We start from the raw sequence: 22,404 nt of genomic DNA on the forward strand, positions 1-22,404 counted from the left end.
GGACATTTTTGCCTGATGGAATGGGTTTAAGTGTCAATGTATATCCTATAATGATGACACTTGCGGCAGAGAGTGCACTCCCTAATGAAGTATGCAACCTATTTGTTCGCTACACATGACATGTACAGTAGGGCTGCAATGAATTGAGTACATGTATGTGCATACGGCCTACGTTCAGCACAATATCCAAAGCCGACGTTCACCGGAAGTGCCTGGAGGAGGAGGAGATTATTGTGCCACGTTGATGGAGCCGAAGACCAGTGCGGACGTGGAATTTCATTGAATGTGCATTCTGCAGCGGAGAGCTGTCGGCTTAAGTCTTGCACAATAAGAAAAGGGAACTTGCACGAGTGATCACCGTTTTTTGACGCATATCGACTGTGTGTATGTGTTTATAAGAGCGAACAGACCTGAGAAGGTAAGTACTTTTTTGGATTAGCTAGATGTGTGACCCTGTTGGACAGTATTTCGCTTAGGTCTTCTGGCCATGTTGCTAGTTTCAAGCTCACAGATTGCGCTATAACTACTGATTAGCTAGCTACTGAGTTCATTGTTGTTAGAACAGAAACCATTTATTTGCAGCTGTCGGTTTTTTCTTACGAATCAAGTGCTACTATCAGAACCATAGTCTCGGTGAAAGGTACCTACGCATTTTTAGCATTAGCTGCGTGGCTTCTTATTTTAGCTAGCGTACCAGCGAAAAATCGAGGTTACTTTGCTGCACAAACAACTTGTCTGTATCATCTAATTTGAATGGCAACTTCATTTTGTGTGACTTGGCTATCTATTCAGTTAAAATGGAACGGTAACTTCACGTAATCCATTCAAAATGTCTGTTTCATTTGAATGCACCTTTGCCCTACCTACCCTATTTACAGCCATATAAGTCTACCCAGTTCGGATACACCATATCCAGTCCCCTTATTCTGTATTTGTGCACGTTGATTATCAGGCGCTAGCCTACACATCTGCTTTTTTTATTGTGACTGTAGATGAAGAGGGGTAACTATTTTCAGGACCATTTCATTATCTATTGTGATCCGTTATTTCTGTGCGCTAGAAGCTTGATTAATTCTTGTTTGGGTTGTTTTCTCCCCATCAGAATGAAGCTCAAAGAGATCAACCGCACGGCCATCCAGAGCTGGAGCCCAGCACAGCACCATCCTGTGTACCTAGCAGCAGGTATGTTTTGTACACTTTACTGAGAATCTCGGACATATTTGACGACCGGAAGTAGGTATTTTCTGCATATGCGTTCTTTTGAAGGCCAACCCGGCCGTTCGTGTGCGTGGCCAAAGAGCTCTATTTTCATGTCATCTGACCATAGCACTGCCTGGAGTTTGCTCAACGGCATTGGCACTTGGATTGGAATCGGTGCTATAGTCATAAAAAAATAAAGGTATTTGGCCACGCACACCAGCGGTGTTTGACTTTTGAAAGAGCACTGCAGAAAAGATCTAATCCCAACTGTAAAATATGGTGAAGGATCTTTGATGTTATGGGGCTATTTTGCTTCCACTGGTCCTGGTGCCCCTGTTATGGTCAATGGCATCATGAACTTGACCAAGTACCAGAACATCTTAGCCAAACACCTTGTGTGCCTCTGCCAGAAGGCTGGAACTTGGCCTCACGTGAATCTTCCAGCAAGACAATACCCTATAAGCACACAACAAAATCAACATTTTTCAATGGCCATCTCAGTCTCCAGGCTTAAACTCGACTTAAAACCTGTGGTTTGAATTGAAAAGGCCAGTCCATAAGCACAGACAAAGGATATCAAAGATCTGGAAAGATTCCGTATTGAGGAATGGTCTAAGATCCCTCCCCCTGTGTTCTCCAATCTCATTAAACATTTTATAAAAAAGGCTCAGTGTCGTTAACCTAATTTTTAACCCTTTCCCCCCACCCCCCATTATTATGTTACACAATGTATTTCTCTGAGCAATTTTTTTGGTATTAAATATAATTTCCCAGAATGTCTTTGCATACAATTATAGCTCAGTATTTGTGTTATTTATTTTATACATTCTTTTTTGCTTATCATCAAGGGATCCCATAATTCAAGACCCCCAACTGTACATGTTGCACTGACAGGGGTGATGCATCAATTTCCCAGATGAAGTTTCAGAAAGAGTAGCTGCTCCTGCATCTCAATTCTCCTCTCTATGTTGGAGTCATAGTCTCGTCATGAGCCACACAAGTTTTTGAATATCCTTGAAAACTGACTCGTTGAATATTTGTTGTCTGAACAGCTGTCCTGTTAGTGCGTCTACCTGGTCAGGTATTGCTGACCGCTCACCCGTCTGTCTCTGTGTCCAGGTACGTCAGCCCAGCAGCTGGATGCCTCCTTCAGTACCTCCGCCTCTCTGGAGATCTTTGAGCTGGATCTGGCCGAGCCTTCTCTGGACATGAAGCTCCGTGGAGCATACTCCTCCTCTCACAGGTAGTGAAACCTTAGCACAAGCTGTAACCCAAACCCAGTTTTTAATTTTTAATTTAACTAGGCAAGTCAGTTAAGGACAAATTCTTATTTACAATGACGGCCTAACCCGGACGACACTGGGCCAATTGTGCGCCACCCCATGGGACTCCCAATCACGGCTGGTTGTGATACAGCCTGGAATCGAACCAGGTTCTGTAGTGACACCTCTAGCACTGAGATTTTTATTTGACCTTTTATTTAACATGGCAAGTCAGTTAAAAACAAACAAAACAATTTCTTATTTATTTTTTAATCTTGTCAGCTCGGGGATTCGTTCTTGCAACCTTTCGGTTACAAGTCCAACGCTCTAACCACTAGGCTACCTGCCGCCCCAAAGGATGCAGTGCCTTAGACCGCAGCGACACTCGGGAACCCCCATTCTATCAACAGGATTCTTAGTAAATTATATTTCTTCGGGTATCTCAGGTAGTATAGTAAACCCGGGCAGGGAATAGTAGTTGTGAAAACTGTAGTGGTTAAAGCTCAGGTTACTGGAACAAACAACAAGTATAGTCAATCAACAACGATTGGTGAATGGTTCCGACAAGGGTACAACAAGCATCAGAGCAAGTCAACTCTTGGGTAGGTTTAGAAAACATACGTCAATGCTCAGACTGCTCTTATCACACTCAATCAGATACCACAAGCTGGTGTGGGGTCCCCACGGCATGGATGCACAGGGTCTCCCGTCTGGAGTGCTCATCGCAGGGGGAGAGAACGGTGACGTCATCCTTTACGACCCGGCCAAGATCATTGCTGGACACAGTGACGTTGTCATCGCTCAGAGTAACAAACACAGCGGGCCAGTTAGAGCCCTTGATGTCAACTCCTTCCAGGTAGGTTCACTGAACTAACTGTAACTATGCTCTCTAACCGCTTTGGCATGATACTTTTCTGTGCATAATATGCACGTTGAGATATTGCTCAACTCACTTGAGAACGTCTTGCTTTTGTTTTATTGGAATACTAACGTTTTGGTCTACTGACCTTTGTTGACTGTTCTGCCAACTCTGTTAAGTATATCTCGTTGTGTTCGTTACTGTACTTTACATTGTCCCCCCCAAAGTTAACTAGTGATGATAAATCATTACTTCCGTCTCCCCTCTTCCCCAGGACAACCTGGTGGCTTCAGGAGGTAATGAATCAGAGATCTACATCTGGGACCTAAACAACTTTGGCTCCCCGATGACACCAGGCCCTAAAACTCAGGTAAGACCCAATGGCACCAGAACGTGTCTCTGCGTTGTTAATTAAGGAAACCGTAAGTAGTCACATTTTACCTTTTTTTGGAGTGCTTTCCTTAAAAATGTTTATATGTTATCTTGTCTACGAGGATCCGGCACCCAGGTAATTTGATAGTAGAGGAACATTTGAGTGAGCAGGCTTTTTGTTTATTTCAGCCTCTAGAGGACATCAGCTGTGTGGCGTGGAACAGGCAGGTCCAACACATCCTGGCCTCAGCCAGCCCCAGCGGCCGCGCCTCCATCTGGGACCTCCGCAAGAACGACCTAATCATCAAAGTCAGCGACCACAGCAACAGGGTACGTACCGGAAAGCACGTCTGCTGTTTAGGGCTCAGTCTGCCACTTTGTACCCAGCAACAAGGTACACAGAAACACACGTCTGTCTGTCTGTGCTGTTAAAGGCTCAGTCTGTAATTTGTGACCATAACAGATGATACTTTATATGCATGTCTGTCTGCTGTTAAAGCCTCAGTCTGCCACTTTCATCTCCAGTTTAAAAGTCCTCTCCCTGGCCTGCAGCTTTCTGTAAACTTTGGGGGTGGGAAGTATTCCTAGCGCCTTCAGTTAAAAGCTTGCCACTTATTTTGGGACAGACACAGGATTGACAACTGACTAGGTCTGAGGCTTCTGACATTAGTACAAACCAGGGGTTGGAACCAAGATTATTTTCCAGAAGTGTTTTTTTTCTCTCTCCACTGTTTCCGACCGGCAAAATAAAGTTCTGATAAACTGGTTCCGATTTACATTGTTCCTTTTTTTAAACCTCTGAAATATATACATATTTTTCCATATACCTCAACATTTAAATTACTTCACCAATCAGTGTGGATAGAGAAGCTTGCTGTGGAGTGGGTAAGCCATTTTTAATCTCTATAGGAAAGTCGTTAAAGAGTAAATTATATTTTGCCATAACCGCATGGTTTAATAATAATGAAAGGCACACACACACACTGTGCTGCCAATCAACGTGTAGGGCGTGAGATGCAAAATACATTTTGAGGAGAAAGGATGGAGGAAGCTTGCCTTGAAACGCTGGGCATCTTATTGAATCAGGCCCACAGAGCTACACCTACGGAGGAGCGGCTTCTATGGAGGAACTTTGAATATCTTTCCACCTCGGCGTTGGTTTAACATTGGACCAGAGCAAACGTTAGTTAACTAGCTTGTGTGTGCAGAGCAGCACTGGAATTTAAAAACACACCTTGCCTTTTTTGTAGTTAATAAATGCCGTGTGAAACGTGGTAATTGTAGTATCCTTAACTAGCGTTGAAAAAGTAAATCCATTCTTCTCTAATTAAACACCTCTCCCTAATTTCTGAATTACGCTTGCAATGTCGTCAGTAGGCTACAGTAACTTATGCTTCAGAGGGCAGGTGGCCTACACGCGCAGACACTGGCAAAGATTTTCAGCTGGCGGGCACTGGAATACATTTGAGTGACAGAGTGAGGGCTTTGCATAGGCACTTTGTTGTGATTTTTGTGAAACTGAAGGAAAAAAATGCCCGGAACGTTGCTTTTAAATTAACGGTTCTGTTCCGGAACAGTATAGATCACTTTTGGTTCGGGTTCTGTTCCTCAAATCATAAAATTGTTTTTGGTTCTGTTCCCTGAACTGATTCCAACCCTTGGTACAAACATAGTATTAACACCACGTGATAGATGGGCAGAGAGAGAACCACACATTCATTATAATAAGTAAATTTAATAGATAATTTGTGTGTGTTCAGATGCACTGCTCTGGGCTCGAATGGAACCCTGAGGTAGCTACTCAGCTGGTGCTGGCCTCGGAGGATGACAGGATGCCAGTGATCCAGATCTGGGACCTGCGTTTTGCCACCTCCCCTCTCAAAGTCCTGGAGAACCACACACGGTAAATTATGACTTCAAATGAATCTGGTATCCAGTCTTGGAGAAAGTCCTGTCAAAACCCCTGACTGTCACGGTTCAAACTTTTGTATTGGATGGAATCATGTTCAGCCGTTAAGGCTGAACTCTGTGAGAAAACCACGTAGGAATGTGGCTGCGCTATGAATCTGTTCTTGGTTACTAGAGGTCTCTGGGAGATGGGGATGACTGCTATTTAAGGAGTGATCAGAACACGCTAATCTGGTGTGACTGTTAACAAAAGAAGGGCACACCCAAGACATGTCAGAACTAATTGCAAGTGTTCATTAGATCGAATGTGATCGGATTACATTATGCTAATTAAATCTGCGGGGGGGGGGGGGTTGTGTGTGTTCGTCAGGGGTGTCCTGGCCATCGCCTGGAGCCTGGCGGACCCTGAGCTGCTACTGAGCTGCGGGAAAGACAACCGAATCCTCTGCTGGAACCCCAACACCGCCGAGGTGAGTGTGTGTGTGGTCTCGCTATTCTTAGCATGGTCCCTAACTTCAAACTACAGTACACTGCTAATAATTATCATTACGGAGACATGTAACCAGAAAGGCATTCCTGTCTGCTGTTTCATCTCCAGGTGCTGTATGAGCTGCCTACCAGTACCCAGTGGTGCTTTGACATCCAGTGGTGTCCCAGGAACCCGGCGGTGCTGTCGGCCGCAGCCTTCGATGGACACATCAGCATCTACTCCATTATGGGGGGCAGCAGCCAGGCTTTCAGCCAGACACAGGCTGACACGGTGGGTAAACAGTTTCACATATGAACACTGTTGAGGTTGGAAACTGGCCTCCGTGTTGGTCATTTCGGGTTACATACGCGGTTCCAACGAATTCTGAGATTTGGAGTGGAAACTCGCTTCAATTTTAGCCCATCATTGAAGACACTTGGTGTGAATGAATACATAATCTGTTTAAAGAGGAGAAAAAAATATATATTTTACTTTCTGTGGCATGTCTATGTTCTAGATCAGCACGTCATTTGGCAATATGGATCCATTTGGAATGGGTCAGACCCTGCCCCCCCTGCAGCTTTCCCAGGCCCCGCCCGCCTCCACCACCATCACCCCCCTCAAAAAGCCCCCCAAGTGGATCCGCAGGCCCGTGGGGGCCTCCTTCGCTGTGAGTCACGACCTTCTCTGCCTTCATTTCTCTGCTATCTTTGTCAAGTCGTATGCATGGATGTATGATGATACCGCCCAGTGACACACTGTACATCTCTTTGCTGCTGGTTCCTGTCTCTCTCACTAAAGACAATCTATCGATATGTTGAAATGGTGCTTATAAGTTCACCCCCCCCCCCCCAAATCCAGTTTGGTGGTAAGCTGGTGTCGTTGGAGAACATCAAGCCCAACCCCCAACAGCCTCAGCAGCCCACGGCCCATGTGGTTCGCATTAGTCAGGTGATTACGGAGACGACCTTCCTGGAGCGCTCTGCCCAGCTGCAGGCCACACTGGCTGCTGGCAGCTTCGTTGACTTCTGCCAGGAGAAGATGGACTCGGCCCAGAACGAGTTTGAGAAGACCGTCTGGTCCTTCCTGAAGGTAAGGATGGGGACTTGTGTTGTTAAAACGGAAGTTGTTTGTTGTTGTTGCTGTACTTCACAGTATTGCGTGTCTTTTACTATCAAAGTGAAATGGTGTTTTCAGGTGAACTTTGAGAATGATGCTCGTGGAAAATACCTGGAGCTTTTGGGATATAAGAAAGAGGAGCTAGCAGCAAAGGTGAGGTTTTGAAATTAACTGTCACTGAATGTCCTCAGGCCATGTCAGTCTTTTGTCTGTCTGGTCCTAATGCGGTCTGTCAGCCTGGTTTAATTCCGCTGGGGTCGTTCCTTTGTTCACAGATTGCAGCAGCATTAGAGGGAGAACCTATTCAGCCCGAGGAGGTAAGGACTTTGTGTGTGTGTGGAAGAAACATGTATAATTCCTTAGTTGTGACAATTCGATGAACAACATGGAATACGGTTCAGTATGCGGTAAAGTTGATGGTAATGCAGAGCAAACATTATCTGCTCATTTACTCTCTGTAGCTTTGGTCTCAAACAGGGAAGTGGTAGGGGCATTGGGAAAGTATCCAACTTCACGAACTCCAGGTTTCACAATACAGTTTCTGTGAAGTAAGAAAAGGATGCGTTTCTTATTCATGCGCTGAACATCGTTGAATTGCTTTCCTGACTTTTGCCATAGATCATCATTGAATATGATTTGGAGAACTTCACCTCACATATTTCAATTCTACCTTTTTATACATATATATATATTTTATCTGCAAGACAATGCTATTTTCTCATCTGATTCTTCATGCTATTGTACTGCTAAAATTAAAGGATATTTTGTAACATTGCTTAACCCGGGCTCAACGGTACTAATATCTCAATGGACACAATCAATGACGTTTTATGAATATTGTTGGGTTTCCAACATGTCAGTGATTCTGTTAATAATTTATCTACAACTCTCAATTGAATGGCTCTGCTGAACTGTGTGAATCTGGCTCTCCTCTCCTACTCCTTTCCCCTCCTGCTGTATGAATGTATGCAGCCCTCCACTGCTCCTGCCCCCACCTCTGTGCCTGAACCTGAGGCTGATCCTGGACCAGAACCAGAGGTAGTGCCCTTTCTTGCTCCCCAGCTCAACACTGAGCCTGAGGTCCTTCCTCCCATGCCTGAGGCTGCTACTGTTGAGCCCACCCCTGAACCTCCGCTTGAGCCCGCCCTCCAGCCCGAACCTGGACCCCAGCCAGAGCTTGCCCCCGCGCCCAGCGGTGACCTTTCAGCTTCTGATCCTATGCCTGTCCTCCAATCGGAGCCTGTTCTTACTCTTGACCCCAGCGCAGAACCCCAGCTTCTTGCCCCTGTTGCTCCTGTTGCTCTCCTGCCAGAGTCTGACCCTACTCTGGCCCCCCCAGCTCTGGCCCCCCCAGCTGACCTGCAGCAAGCACCCATGTTTGATCCCACTGCCCCCTTTACCCTCCAGCCTCCAACAGAGTTCAACCAAGTGAACTCACTGCCTGTATCTGAATTTGACCAGGTAGCTTTGCAGCATGTCTTAGAATTTGACCCGGTGCCCTTGCAGCCTGTATTTCAGTTCAACCAAGTCAACTTACAGCCTGTTTCTGCGTTCAACCAGGTGGACTTACAGGCTGTACCTGGCTTCGACCCGACATCAACAATGCCCAGTCTGCTGTCGGCAGTCCAGCTGGACCTGGCTCCTCCTGTCTCCACCTTGCAGCCTCTAGCAGACCCTGGACTCCCGCCTGAAGATGCATTTGACCTCATCGCTGCTGCAAACCTCGAGCCAGCTGCGGAAGTGGAACTCTCACCTGCTCCAGAACCAGAAGTGGAAGATCCATTTGACCTCATCGCTGCTACAAACCTCCAGCCAGCAGCAGAAGTGGAACTCACACCTGCTCCGGAACCAGAAACGGAAGATCCATTTGACATCATCGCTGCTGCAAACCTCCAGCCAGCAGCGGAAGTGGAACTCTCACCTGCTCCGGAACCAGAAACGGAAGATCCATTTGACCTCATCGCTGCTACAAACCTCCAGCCAGCAGCAGAAGTGGAAGTGACAGGACCTCTGGAACCATTGGCAGCAGAAGTAGACCTGACAGAAGCCCTTGGAGCTGAGCCCATCGCCCAGGAAGAGATGCCAGTAAATGAAGAGATTCCTCTGGAGGAGGTACCTTCTTCTCATCCCGTCAGTCCATCCCAGAGAGAGAGAGTGGCGCATCGTACTATTATTGCTTTGACGTTATCGTTGTTCATCGCTAAAACTGTAAACCTATTACATTGGTGCTGCTATGTCATTATATTGCTCTGGTTATGTTGTGACATTGCTTTCACATAGTGTCTCATCTCTAACTATAAGTAACTCGCCCAATTTCTTTTAACTCCCCCCCTATTTTCCTTCAACTTTCTCTCTGGGGTAGACTCACACCTGTTCATTTAGTTTCCCTTTGCTGTTTTATGGTTATATGTAAAGCTCTGAGTAGATGGTATGGCGGTACGGAATAACACTTGTCTTGCGTCGTTATGCTTCCGAGTAAATCTCCCGTTGACATCAACAGATTTACGCAGTAGTTGGAATTGTACTGACACTCCAGGGACGGTACTGCTCTCGGTCAAATAACATTTGATCAACTCCCCCTCTGTTCTGTCAGGAGGCGGCTCCACCAGCAGAGGCAGAGGCCAGCCTGCCAGGGGAGGCTCCAGTCCCAGAGGGCATTAAACTCCGCGTCAGTCAAGGTAACAATCCGTTAATATCAACCTGAATCTCTTATTTGTAGGTTTTAGGTTGACTGCGTGCTGCTGTTTTTTTTGTCTGAAGTTTTAAAAAGCAAACCGTTGTTGGTTTGTCCCGTCAGGCGTGGATAGCCTGATCACCCAGGCCCTGCTGACGGGGGACTTCCAGGGCGCAGTGGAACTCTGTCTCCATGACAACCGCATGGCTGACAGCATCATCCTGGCCATCGCCGGAGGGGCGGAGCTTCTGGAGAAAACACAGAGGAAGTACTTCACCAAGACTCACAGCAAGATCACCAAGGTAACCCAGCACTGGTCACTGCAAGATCACCAAGGTGACGAGCACCTTGACCATGATGTCAGTCAGTATGTCAGTACTTTCAGTGTCTCCTGCAGCTGGTTGGTGGGGTTGAGGAACTGGCAGAGGGACGTGAACAATATTGATTATGGCCGTTATTGGGTCTCGCAGCTGATCAGAGGGAGGTCTACGGTATTGACGATATAGATTTTTTTTTTTAATTAACAGCTGATCAGTGCGGTGGTGATGAGGGACTGGCATGACGTGCTGCAGACCTGTGAGCTGCAGAACTGGAAGGAAGCTCTGGCTGCAGTCATGACCTATGCTCAGCCCGAGGAGTTCTCCTCTCTGTGTGGTAGGAACGGACACAGTTTCTCTCTCTCTGTCTCTCTTTCACACACTCTCCCTTAAAGCCAATTTAAGCTTGCTCCTGCATCGCCATGCGCCTCACAGATTTTGTACATTTGTAACAACGCGGAGAGCTCCGTATAGCTTCGCGCTGTACATGATTGGTTGGGGGCGGGAGGTCCTGTATAAACACAAGCTCACTTCCTTCACAATTGCTTTCCTCAGCGACGCGCAAGAAGTATGAATGCCCTGACTTCTGCAGAGGCCGTATCACAGTAAATGCTGCATGATCAATGCAGAGGACGGATTGGCCATTCAGGGCCTTTTACGGTCTCTCTTAGCCTTTCACGCTCTCCCTCACTGGCCTTCCCTTTCAATGTTTCTTTCCATTTTTGTCGGGTTTGCTGCCGTGTGAACCAGTTGTGAATTTTGAACCCAACTGTGCTGCTGTCTCTGTAGACTTGCTGGGCTGCAGACTGGAGGCTGTGGAGGACTGCACGCTGCAGGCTCAGGCTTGTCTGTGTTACATCTGCGCTGGCAACGTGGAGAAACTGGTGACCTGCTGGACCAGAGCACAGGACAGACACTGCCCTCTCGCTCTGCAGGTACGCGGATGTGTGTGTGGAGTGTGTACGTCTGGTTTGTTTGTGTGTGTGTGGGTCTAACTCTATGTAATGTTTGTATTGCGGCAGGATCTGGTTGAGAAGGTGGTGGTGCTCCGCAAGGCGGTAGAGCAGAACCAGGAATCTGATCCCTCTGCTGTGGGGCTTCTACTGGGGGAGAAGATGAGTCAGTATGCCAGCCTGCTGGCCTCCCAGGGCAGCCTCACCAACGCCATCGCATACCTGCCCCAGAACACAGAGCAGGTGAATGATACACACGATACATTTGTCCCACAATCTGCCTCAGGTTACTCGTTCAGAACCGGAGCGTAATGTCCATTCTGCTGCTTCTATTTGGCTGTATTTTTTTTTTCCACCTTCAGGTTGCGGTGCAGCAGCTGCGTGACCGTCTCAGCAGAGCTCTAGGTCAACAGGCTCCTGCTGCAGCCCCAGTAGCCCAACTCCCATCCCCTCAGCCCACAGCTGCCCAGCCCAGGCAGCTCTTCACCCCTGCCCAGCCTTCTATGGTGTCCCAGCAGCCCGCTCCGGCCCCTGTGCCTGCCGCTGCCACCGCACCGCAACAGTATTACCAGCCAGTAAGTGACAGTCACTCACACAGCCTCCTCATTAGCCCCTAAGTGGTTGTTGATCCTCTCTTGATTCTGATGCTGTCTGGGTGTCTGGCAAATTAATTACTGTCTTTGTTAGGAAGAAATAATCTTCACACAGTTCGCAACGAGCCAGGCGGCCCAAACTGCTGCATTTACCCTGACTGCTTGCACTGAACGCAAGAGAAGTGACACAATTTCCCTAGTTATAAGAAAGTAATGTTACCAGGCAATATTAACTAAATATGCAGGTTTAAAAATATATACTTGTATTGATTTTAAAGAAAGGCATTGATGTTTGTGGTTTGGTACACATTAGTGCAACGACAGTGCTTTTTTTCGCGATCACCCATTTGGCGAAGTAGGCTATGATTCAATGATAAATTAACAGGCACCGCATCGATTATATGCAATGCAGGACAAGCTAGATAAACTAGTAATATCATCAACCATGTGTAGTTAACTAGTGATTATGTTAAGAGTTTTTTTATTTTTATACGAAGTTTAATGCTAGCTAGCAACTTACCTTGGCTCCTTGCTGCACTCGTGTAACAGGTGGTCAGCCTGCCACAGTTTCCTCGTGGAGTGCAATGTAAGGCAGGTGGTAACCAGAAGGTTGCAAGATCGAATCCCTGAGCTGACGCGGTAAAAATCTGTCGTTCTGCCCCTGAACAAGGCAGTTAACCCACCTTTCCTAGGCCATCATTGAAAATAAGAATGTGTTCTTAACTGACTTGCCTGGTTAAAGGGAAAACCTTTTTTTTTTAAATCTGCCACAATCGGTGTCCAAAAGTGCCGATTAGCAATTATGAAAATTAATCGGCCATTCCCGATTAATCGGTCGACCTCTAGTGTTGAGCTGGGGTTGTTTTTGTCGGGGCTCCTCCATTGTGTGTTCATCATTGGTGTGTGTGTGTACCATGCGGACTGTGTGTATGTGTGTGTTCTCCAGGTGAGGTCTGCCTCTACAGTTACCTCCTGGAGTAACCAAACTCCCACAGCTCTCCCCAGTGTCCCTCCTCCTCATCTAGGCCCTGCCACCACAGAGCCCCAGGTACACACACACACACACACACACTTGCCCTGACGATGGCTGTGACCACACACACAAACACACACACACACACACACGTGTACCACACCAGCAACTGTGCTTCAGCTTTTTGGGCTCATGTTCAATATTCCTCAATCTTGACTAACTCTGAAATCTAATTGTAGCAGCTAAATAAACACACAGACCACTACCTAACAGATGTTGTGAACTATTTCCCCTGCTTTCTTTGCCGGTCACTACATGCTGTAGTTAGGAAAGCGAGCCACTGGTACTAACTCTTTTCCCTGAATGTTTTTATACGTCTTTTTTCCTTCATTGCTTTTGATCTTTCTTTGTGATTTAAACCAATTAATTGATTTTCCAATGGTCTCGTTACTAAGGTAATTTTTTTGGGGGGGGGACATGCTGTGGTTCTACTATAGGTCAATACGTAGCTACTCTCTTCTGTTGCAAGCGCTGCTCTTGCTATTGTGGTACGACGTAGACCTGGCATGTATACCAGGCACAGGGTCACAGCCATGTACCCCCTGACCTCTCACCTCAGGGCCATTGACCCCCCCCCCAAATAACTGCATAGCCCTAGTCTGTCTCTACCTGACCCTTTCCCCCCACACACAGCTCCAACCCCCGTTGTCGTACTCCAGACAGCGCGACGGCTTTCTGCGCCGCTCCTTGCAACACGTGTCGCGTCATGACTCCCGTCTGTTGGAAGACAAATCTCCACCCTGTTCCCATGGTCCCCACACCAGCTGGTCACTTACTGCGGATGCTGTAGTAATGCATGACACCCTGTTCATACCCCAACCCACCCTGGATCCATGTGTGGTTTGTCATGCACGTCCGCGTGGAGCACCTGATCCAACCGTGTTTCTTAACTCTGGTCCTGGAGACCCAAAGGGGTTTGTGTTTTTGCCCAAGTACTACACAGTTAATTCAAATGATCAGCCCATCGTCAAGCTTGAATGATTTTTAAATTAGGTGTGTATTGCAAAAACAATGGAGTGCATCCCTTTGTGTCCCCAGGACCGGATTTGAGGCACTGCTCTAAAACATCTCTTTCTCCAGTCCATGTCCCGATTGTCTCTTGTTTCTGATTCACTCACTGCTCTTGTTACACTATTTTGTGCATCTATCTAGTTGTCTTGAATATAACTGCCCAGTGTTTCCCAATTTTTCTATGAAATATTACTTACAATATGAGAGAAATATTTTTCCCCTGACTAATTATGTTAAAATGGAGCTTTTCTGTGTTTGGAAGGTGTGGGCTTATATCGGTCACCCAAAAATATTTGTGCTAGTAGACTGCTGATTGGCCAGATAATTCTGCTCTAGACCACTGATTGGCCAGTTCATCCCCCTTGGGGAGATGACATGTTCTATGAGGAAATGGCAAGCATTTCTGGAACGTTCTGAGGTGGGGTTTTTAAGTGGTGTTTTTTCCCCCTCATATTTATGCTTTGGCCACACGAGTATAAATACAAAAACAGTATTTGGATATGCGTTAAAGTTCATATTCTATTAAAAGTGAGATTATTACTGGGCATTTACTTTAAGATCTGTGAAGGGGAGTGAACAAGACCTGATGAGAGGGAGATTCTCTCTGGAATGAAACCCAGCCCTAGTTGTGGTTATGATCCTGGCTGCTTCCCAAATGGAAGCTTATTCCTTATGTAATGCACTTTATAGGCCATGGAATAAGGCTCTGTTAAAGAGTAGTGCAATCTATAGGGATTAGGCTGCCATTTGGAAGGCAGCCCTAGAGTCTGTGATGTCATCTTTGTGTTTGTCCTGTCGATCATTGCAGGTTCAGCCGACACCCCCCATGTATGGGATGCCTCCCTCTGGGTCAGCTGCTCCCCCAGCCTCCTCGTCTGCTGCATACCCCCCCATGTACTCACATCAGTACCAGCGTAAGTGTCTCGAACATCACTACCACTTCCAGGTTATAGGTACTCTCTTCTTCGTGTAGAAGGAAAATGGCAGCCTGAACACCTAGAAGTGTGTGTGTGTGTGTGTGTCTGCCGCCACCAACCGGTTTGGAGGATACACTGCGTAGCATCAAGAGCTAATCGTGGCTTCGCACATACAGATGGGAAAGGGGATACCTAGTCAGTTGTACAACTGAAATGTGTCTTCCGCATTTAACCCAACCCCTCTGATTCAGGTACAGGTGCTAGCCTTGGGTATTCTACATACAGATAGTCTGACTTCAATGCCCCGTTTCTCTAAATTTAAACCAAGCATTTTCTGGCGAAGAATGTTTGCCCAGTGTTCTCTCTTTCGAAAGTTCTTTGCTAATTAGCTCGGCCTTGAGCCTTCTATGGCCATGTTTTCTAATTGAGAATGAGAATGTTTGGCTGTTAACTCTCACTCTCTGCATGATGTCCTGTTCTGAATAACAAATCTTTCATGCCTGATAGTCTATTTATAAACGTCTACATACTTTTGAATGAAGTTCTAACAAAGTTGAAGCATTTTTCTGTAATGTTACCAGATTGTAATTATTAAGAGGAAATGCTTCCGTTTCACATTTCCTGAACTGCTAAGAATTAGAATGCATGTTACTACTGCTAAAGGACCCCAGAGAGCACTGTTCCAGTTAGTCTTTAACGTAACTACGTGACTAATGCATGCTGTTCTCTTTCCTGTGAACCCCCAGCCTACCCTCCGGCCAGCCAGTACAACCTTGGCACTGGTGGCCCAGCTATCTATTCACCTCTCCAGTACTCTGCTCCTCCTCCTCCCTCCTTCTCTTCCTCCTCACCCCAAGCCCCAGCCCCAGGCTTCATGCCCCAATACACCCAACAACCCCTCTACCCACCTCCTTCCATGGGCCAGCCTGTGTCCTCCGCTCCTCCTTTCTCTCCTCCTCCGCTGTCATCTGGAGCGTCTTTCCAACATGGCGGACCGGGTTCGCCTGCCTCGTACATGCCGCCACTCCCACCAACCGGATCCTCAGGTACACAGCCTGATCCGGGCCTCTGGGAGAACAGGTGTGACTGGATCTGTTCGAAGGATCCACACTACAATACCCCCCAGAAAGAAGCAGTGTATTGGACCTGTATTCTAAAGTGGTATGCTAGTGTGGGTATTGGAACATAGCTATAGTTCTGTTTGAATGACCGGGCCAAATGTGGACAGGGAATGTCAAGTGTAGGGTCAGAGACCCGCATAGGAAGCTAATGGCGGATATTAAACTGGTCTGAATGGAGTAAGTCACCGAAAGCAGCTGTTTAGACAGTGTCCAACTGTAAGGGCATAGCGAAGCCAGGAGTGTGTGTGTGCTAGCTATCTGCTTAGTGAGCACAGTGCAGCCGAGCACAGACTGCCTTCAGATTTGTCAACGGCTGCCGCTGTTCCATGCCTCTTTCTCGCACCTCTCTCTCTCTCCCTGGGTGGGGAAAGCGGAGGTAACAATTCTGAACGGAGACACTGTTACTCCTCTGAAATATGTCGGTTCCTTATTAACAGGGTCACGTCTGAATTGTGCGAGGGGTGTTAATGTTGTTAGCATTAGCGCATTGTTAAATGAAATGGGACTTTATTAGTTGTAAACATTTACAGGTACAGTAACACTCGCTAACGACACATTTTGAGTATGCTATTAGTTCCCTAGCTATCAACTCCATTAGCATCTCTCACATCAGCTCTGTTGGCTCGGTGAACTGTTCTAGAGTGTATTTATTTTTTCATCCACAGAGGGATATAATCCAGACACTACCTGTTTCATGGAAGGTGAAGGTGAATTGAAAGACCGCTCTGCTACCTTATGCAATTACTGCCTGTAAATGACCGGCCTGACCAGATCATACCAATCAATTTAATCAAAAGCGATCGCCAATATCCCCGATGATCAACAATGTGATGCGTTGCCGCTTCTGTTGCGCTGCCAATTCTGTTTTCTGGTGAATGTTCAATCAAGGAATCTGCAGCAATTTATTTTTAAACCAGCAAATTTTTAATGGGCGCTATCACATAATCAACTTTTTCATAGACCTGAAGTACCAAGGACATAATCGTCATCGTTGTTGTTGATAGAAAGGTAAACATGGATATGAGTGTCAGTTGGTTGACCCAGATGTGTGGTGCTCCAGGCAGGAGCGTAAAGCGGGAATGATTGGGTTGGTAAGTTAGTCAGATTGGTCTGATTCGGAGCTTTGCTTGGCTATCTAGGGCAGGCAATATCCTGATGAAAATGACAGGCAGGGGGGATCATGGTGATTATATTTAGGGGTCAGCCCAGGCTACGCTGCACTCAAATACCAATACATTTAGCCTGAAAGAGCTGTTTTTGGTAATTTGCTCAAATGGCAAGAAAATGATCCAACAGTGGCAGGTAGCCTAGCGGTTAAGAGCATTGGGCTAGGAACCGAAAGGTTGCTGGTTTGAATCACCAGGCCAACTAGGAGAAAAATATATTGATGTGCCCTAATTGCCCCTGTAAGTACCTCTGGATTTAGATGGTCTGCTAAATGACAAAAATAAAACATTCTTTGCTCATTGTCTTGCTGATGCAGTATGAAATATGTTGTGCTGTGAGTAGCCTAGGTACCAGTCAAACTGTGGTTGTTTCTTGCCCAACTAAAGTTAGCAAGGCTAGCTAACAATGTAGCACGTGTGAGTGCAGGGACCGTGGCACCCAGACTGTAGTGAAGAGACAGGTGTGTGTGTGATGGGTTTCTCTCTGCTTGTCAACAGGCCCACAGAATGGCTGGAACGACCCGCCTACCCTGAGCAGAGTGCCAAAGAAGAAGAAGGTGAGACCTATCACACAATCAATTACACTTATACATTGTCATGCTGTGGTCACTGAACCTTGCTCTATAGCTTTCCAGGACACAGGAGCCGTTGATTAAAATAAACAATTGTCCATTTAAATAACATCATTGATCAGAAATAGTGTAGACATTGTTAATGTTGTAAATGACTATTGTAGCTGGAAATGTCTGATTTAAAAAAAAAATATATGCACTGCTCAAAAAAATAAAGGGAACACTAAAATAACACATCCTAGATCTGAATGAATGAAATATTTTTATTTACATAGTTGAATGTGCTGACAACAATCACACAAATTATTAATGGAAATCAAATTTATCAACCCATGGAGGTCTGGATTTGGAGTGACACTCAAAATTAAAGTGGACACCACACTACAGGCTGATCCAACTTTGATGTAATGTCCTTAAAACAAGTCAAAAGGAGGCTCAGTAGTGTGTGTGGCCTCCACGTGCCAGTATGACCTTCCTACAACGCCTGGGCATGCTCCTGATGAGGTGGTGGATGAGGGATCTCCTCCCAGACCTGGACTAATATCCGCCAACTTCTGGACGGTCTGTGGTGCAACGTGGCATTGGTGGATGGAGCGAGACATGACGTCCCAGATGTGCTCAATTGGATTCAGGTCTGGGGAACGGGCGGGCCAGTCCATAGCGTCAATGCCTTCCTCTTGCAGGAACTGCTGACACACTCCAGCCACATGAGGTCTAGCATTGTCTTGCATTAGGAGGAACCCAGGGCCAACCGCACTAGCATGGTCTCACAAGGGGTCTGAGGATCTCATCTCGGTACCTAATGGCAGTCAGGCTACCTCTGGCGAGCACATGGAGGGCTGTGCGGCCCCCCAAAGAAATGCCACCCCACACCATGACTGACCCACCGCCAAACCGGTCATGCTGGAGGATGTTGAAGGCAGCAGAACGTTTTCCACGGCATCTCCAGACTCTGTCACGTCTGTCGCATGTGCTCAGTGTGAACCTGCTTTCATCTGTGAAGAGCACAGGACGCCAGTGGCGAATTTGCCAATCTTGGTGTTCTCTGGCAAATGCCAAACGTCCTGCATGGTGTTGGGCTGTAAGCACAACCCCCACCTGTGGATGTCGGGCCCCCCTCCTACCACCCTCATGGAGTCTGTTTCTGACCGTTTGAGCAGACACATGCACAATTGTGGCCTGCTGGATGTCATTTTGCAGGGCTCTGGCAGTGTTCCTCCTGCTCCTCCTTGCACAAAGGCGGAGATAGCGGTCCTGCTGCTGGGTTGTTGCCCTCCTACAGCCTCCTCCACGTCTCCTGATGTACTGGCCTGTCTCCTGGTAGCGCCTCCATGCTCTGGACACTACGCTGACAGACACAGCAAACCTTCTTGCCACAGCTCGCATTGATGTGCCATCTTGGATGAGCTGCACTACCTGAGCCACTTGTGTGGGTTGTAGACTCCGTCTCATGCTACCACTAGAGTGAAAGCACCGCCAGCATTCAAAAGTGACAAAAACATCAGCCAGGAAGCATAGGAACTGAGAAGGGGTCTGTGGTCACCACCAGCAGAACCACTCCTTTATTGGGGGTGTCTTGCTAATTTCCACCTGTCTATTCCATTTGCGCAACAGCATGTGAAATTTATTGTCAATTAGTGTTGCTTCCTAAGTGGACAGTTTGATTTCACAGAAGTGTGATTGACTTGGAGTTACATTGTGTTGTTTAAGTGTTCCCTTTATTTTTTTGAGCAGTGTACATTATTATAATATGGAATATCTACATAGGCGTACAGACGCCAATTATCAGCAACCATCAATCCTGTGTTCCAATGGCACGTTGTTAACTAATCCAAGTTTATAATTTTAAAAGGCTAATTGATCATTAGAAAACCCTTTTGCAATTATATTTGCACAGCTGAAAACTGTTCTGATTAAAGAAGCAATAAAACTGGCCTTCTCTGGACTTAAGTATCTGGGGAATCAGCATTTGTGGGTTCAATTACAGATTCAAAATGGCCAGAAACAAAGAACGTTCTTCTGAAACTCGTCAGTCTATTCTTGTTCTGAGAAATTAAGGCTATTCCATGGGAGAAATTGCCAAGAAACTGAAGATCCTCCTCACTGTTGACGTTGAGATTGGTGTTTTTGCGGGTACTATTTAATGAAGCTGCCCGTTGAGGCCTTGTGAGGTGTCTGTTTCTCAAACTAGACACTCTAATGTACTTGTCCTCTTGCTCAGTTGTGCACCGGAGTCTCCCACCTCTTTCTATTCTGGTTAGTGCCAGTTTGCTCTGTTCTGTGAAGGGAGTAGTACACACCACCACAGAAAGCACTTAGCTGGGCTGCATTTTGGAGCTGCCTTACTCAAGACAAGAGACTTTGTATGCATCTTTATTAATTCAATGATATACATTTTTATTTACATAGTTTGCAAACTGATACTTACTTTCCACCATAATTTACAAATAAATTCATTAAAAAAACTACAAGGTGATTTTCTGGATTTTTTCCCCCTCATTTTGTCCGTCATAGTTGAAGTGTACCTATGAGGCCTGTAATTTTCATCATCTTTTAAGTGGGAGAACTTGCACAATTGGTGGCTGACTAAATACTTTTTTGCCCCACTGTATATATTTTTTATTACAGCCTGTAATCAAACCCACAAAAAAAGTGGGACTCAAACAGGTGTGGCTCTGCCTTATCTTGGCAAATGAGAAATTCCTCTCTAACACGGATGTAAACAAATGTGTGCACAAAATATGAGAAGCATTTTGTGCGTATGGAACATTTCTGCTATCTTTTGATTTCAGCTCATGAAACATAGGGCCAAAACTTTACATGTTTATATTTTAGTTCAGTGTACATTACTCTTTCCACTGTTGCAGGTTCCAGAGAACTACACGCCTCCTTCCCCCATCATGGCCCCCATATTTTCTCCCCTCGGTGCTGGGGACCCCCAGCAGCCCCCCTACATGCCTCCAGGCCAGGCCCCCTACCAGGGCATGCAGCAGCAGATGGCCCCCCCACCCATGAACCCTGGCATGCTCAAGACGCGTGGAGGAAGTGTGGAGGGAGCGCCCGGAGCCCCGACTGGAGATACCATACAGGTACTGGTCTAGTCCTACATACATTTGGTGTATTCCTCATTGAAATTGAGAAACATATTGCTCGTGGATTACATTACTGGTAGTGCAATATGGCCTCAAAGCTCTTAACGTGGTACAATTTGCAACTTCGAAAGCTCCACAGCAATTCCTAAGAGTTAGTCTAAAACCCATGTGCTGTGGTTCTGTTAACCTTCCAGCCGCTGCAGTCCATCCCTGCTGAGAAGATAACCATGAAGCCCATCCCCGATGAGCACCTGGTCCTGAAAAACACCTTTGAGGGCCTCATCCACAAGTGCTTGGCTGCTGCCACCGATCCTGTGAGTGCGGCGTGTCTATCGAGTCAGATTATCTCTGGAGTTCATAAATCGTCACGTACAACTACTTTTCCTTAAGTTATATCATTAGTGTAAAATTGTTCACACTTCCTCTTCAAACACTCCCTCAGCTTAGGGCTGTTGATATGCGCGTCTCATCATATTTCTCTCTCCCCACAGCAAACCAAGAGGAAGCTGGATGACGCCAACAAACGCCTTGAGGCCCTCTACGACAAGCTACGAGAGCAGACCGTGAGTTGGAACAATTCAAAAAATCTGTGTTAATGTTGCTCTTACACCGCACATCCCTCTAGATTTCTCTTTCTCACTCTTTCGCTCTCGTCTCTCTCTGTTTCCTTCTAGCTCTCCCCAGCCATCATAGGGGGCCTGCACAACATGGTGCAGTGCATTGAGTCTCGATCCTATGTGGAGAGCCTCAACATCCACACACACATAGTGAGCAGCAGCAACTTCAGCGAGACGTCTGCCTTCATGCCTGTGCTCAAGGTGGTGCTGACACAAGCCAACAAACTGGGGGTCTGAGCAGGAGAGACCCTCCTCCACTCCTCAGTCTGAGGTGAGATGGAGTGGGATTGGTCAGAGATGTCATAAGAGGCCAGGAAGTAGACGTAGGGAGCCAGGTGTTTTAATCAGTGGGAATTCCATGTGGCTCCCAGTGCAGATATTACACTTCCTGTAGAATCATGAGATTTTATGACATAACTGTCCGATCAACTTCTTCATCCCATTCCGGACTCGAGACCCCTCCCCCTTCTCTTTTACAACTCAAACACAAGCCATGCCACCAGTATCACTACAGTATAGTAAACACATGCGGGACATAGGACCAAGATGTATTGATATTGCCAGTCTTATCGTTGTCACTGGGATAATATGTTAAAAAGCCAAACAACCCAGTTTTGAGGATCATATTTTGTTTTCTTGTTCATTTTTAGTGTAATCATGATTTTCAGACAGAGCAGAGTGCAATGGGGGTTGCTCCCCTTTTAACCAGAGACTGTACTTTAAAACACAGGAGGAATCCATGCTAAGATAATATGCCAGGGATCATCATCAGACTGTTTTAATTGGGTATTATTGTCAGGTTTAATAACGAGGGAACTAGCTTTTTATAATGGTCGGTCATGCCATGAATTTCACGCGACAGCGTCCATTTTCTTTCCCTCAGTTCTTGTCTTCAGTATGATTTAGGCTTTTGATTAAACAGTCTATTTGTCTCTTCATCCTGGTAAGATCAGAAATACACTTATGTTGCAAATGGGACATTTTTTTAAAATTGACAACATGCAATATTTTCAATAAATAGTATTTATTTAAAACCTGCTGCTTCATTGTTTTAATCAGTTGCTTTCAGATGTTACTAATTAATTTTTGTCATAAACAGCTTGGATGTCATGTTTTCATAGACTAATTGTCTTTCCGTTTACAAATACT

At 46.2% G+C, this 22,404-nt stretch overlaps 1 protein-coding gene across 6 annotated transcripts; it reads left to right on the top strand.

Annotated features, from left to right (window-relative positions):
- The first annotated feature begins 154 nt into the window (after positions 1–154).
- sec31a (SEC31 homolog A, COPII coat complex component) lies at positions 155–22,289 on the top strand. Of its 6 annotated transcripts, XM_064942205.1 has the most exons (30): positions 156–418; positions 1,103–1,182; positions 2,320–2,443; positions 3,120–3,318; positions 3,596–3,691; positions 3,883–4,023; positions 5,454–5,596; positions 5,972–6,071; positions 6,200–6,361; positions 6,588–6,740; positions 6,932–7,162; positions 7,268–7,342; positions 7,465–7,506; positions 8,162–8,227; positions 8,750–9,301; positions 9,783–9,867; positions 9,987–10,165; positions 10,391–10,517; positions 10,970–11,115; positions 11,203–11,376; positions 11,496–11,708; positions 12,673–12,774; positions 14,579–14,684; positions 15,434–15,733; positions 16,474–16,515; positions 17,473–17,531; positions 20,414–20,635; positions 20,833–20,952; positions 21,130–21,201; positions 21,313–22,289. In XM_064942205.1, exons 2-30 carry the CDS (start codon positions 1,104–1,106, stop codon positions 21,490–21,492), a joined length of 4,290 nt encoding a protein of 1,429 aa, XP_064798277.1. In that variant the 5' UTR covers positions 156–418; position 1,103; the 3' UTR covers positions 21,493–22,289. The 6 variants fall into 6 exon arrangements, with proteins under 6 accessions (XP_064798281.1, XP_064798277.1, XP_064798278.1 ...); XM_064942209.1 differs by lacking the exon at positions 12,673–12,774 and having other exon boundaries at positions 155–418; XM_064942206.1 differs by lacking the exon at positions 16,474–16,515.
- Positions 22,290–22,404: the final 115 nt, after the last annotated feature.

Source organism: Oncorhynchus masou, chromosome 28, assembly GCF_036934945.1.
Source record: "Oncorhynchus masou masou isolate Uvic2021 chromosome 28, UVic_Omas_1.1, whole genome shotgun sequence".
In the NCBI taxonomy this organism is placed as follows: domain Eukaryota; kingdom Metazoa; phylum Chordata; class Actinopteri; order Salmoniformes; family Salmonidae; genus Oncorhynchus; species Oncorhynchus masou.

Bases quoted from the DNA above. Each gene is read 5' to 3' on its own strand.
- sec31a (XM_064942205.1), top strand. From the start codon at position 1,104: ATGAAGCTCAAAGAGATCAACCGCACGGCCATCCAGAGCTGGAGCCCA. The intron at 7,163-7,267 runs GTAAGGATGGGG...TGGTGTTTTCAG, and splicing joins CCGTCTGGTCCTTCCTGAAG to GTGAACTTTGAGAATGATGC. The intron at 20,636-20,832 runs GTACTGGTCTAG...TTAACCTTCCAG, and splicing joins CGACTGGAGATACCATACAG to CCGCTGCAGTCCATCCCTGC.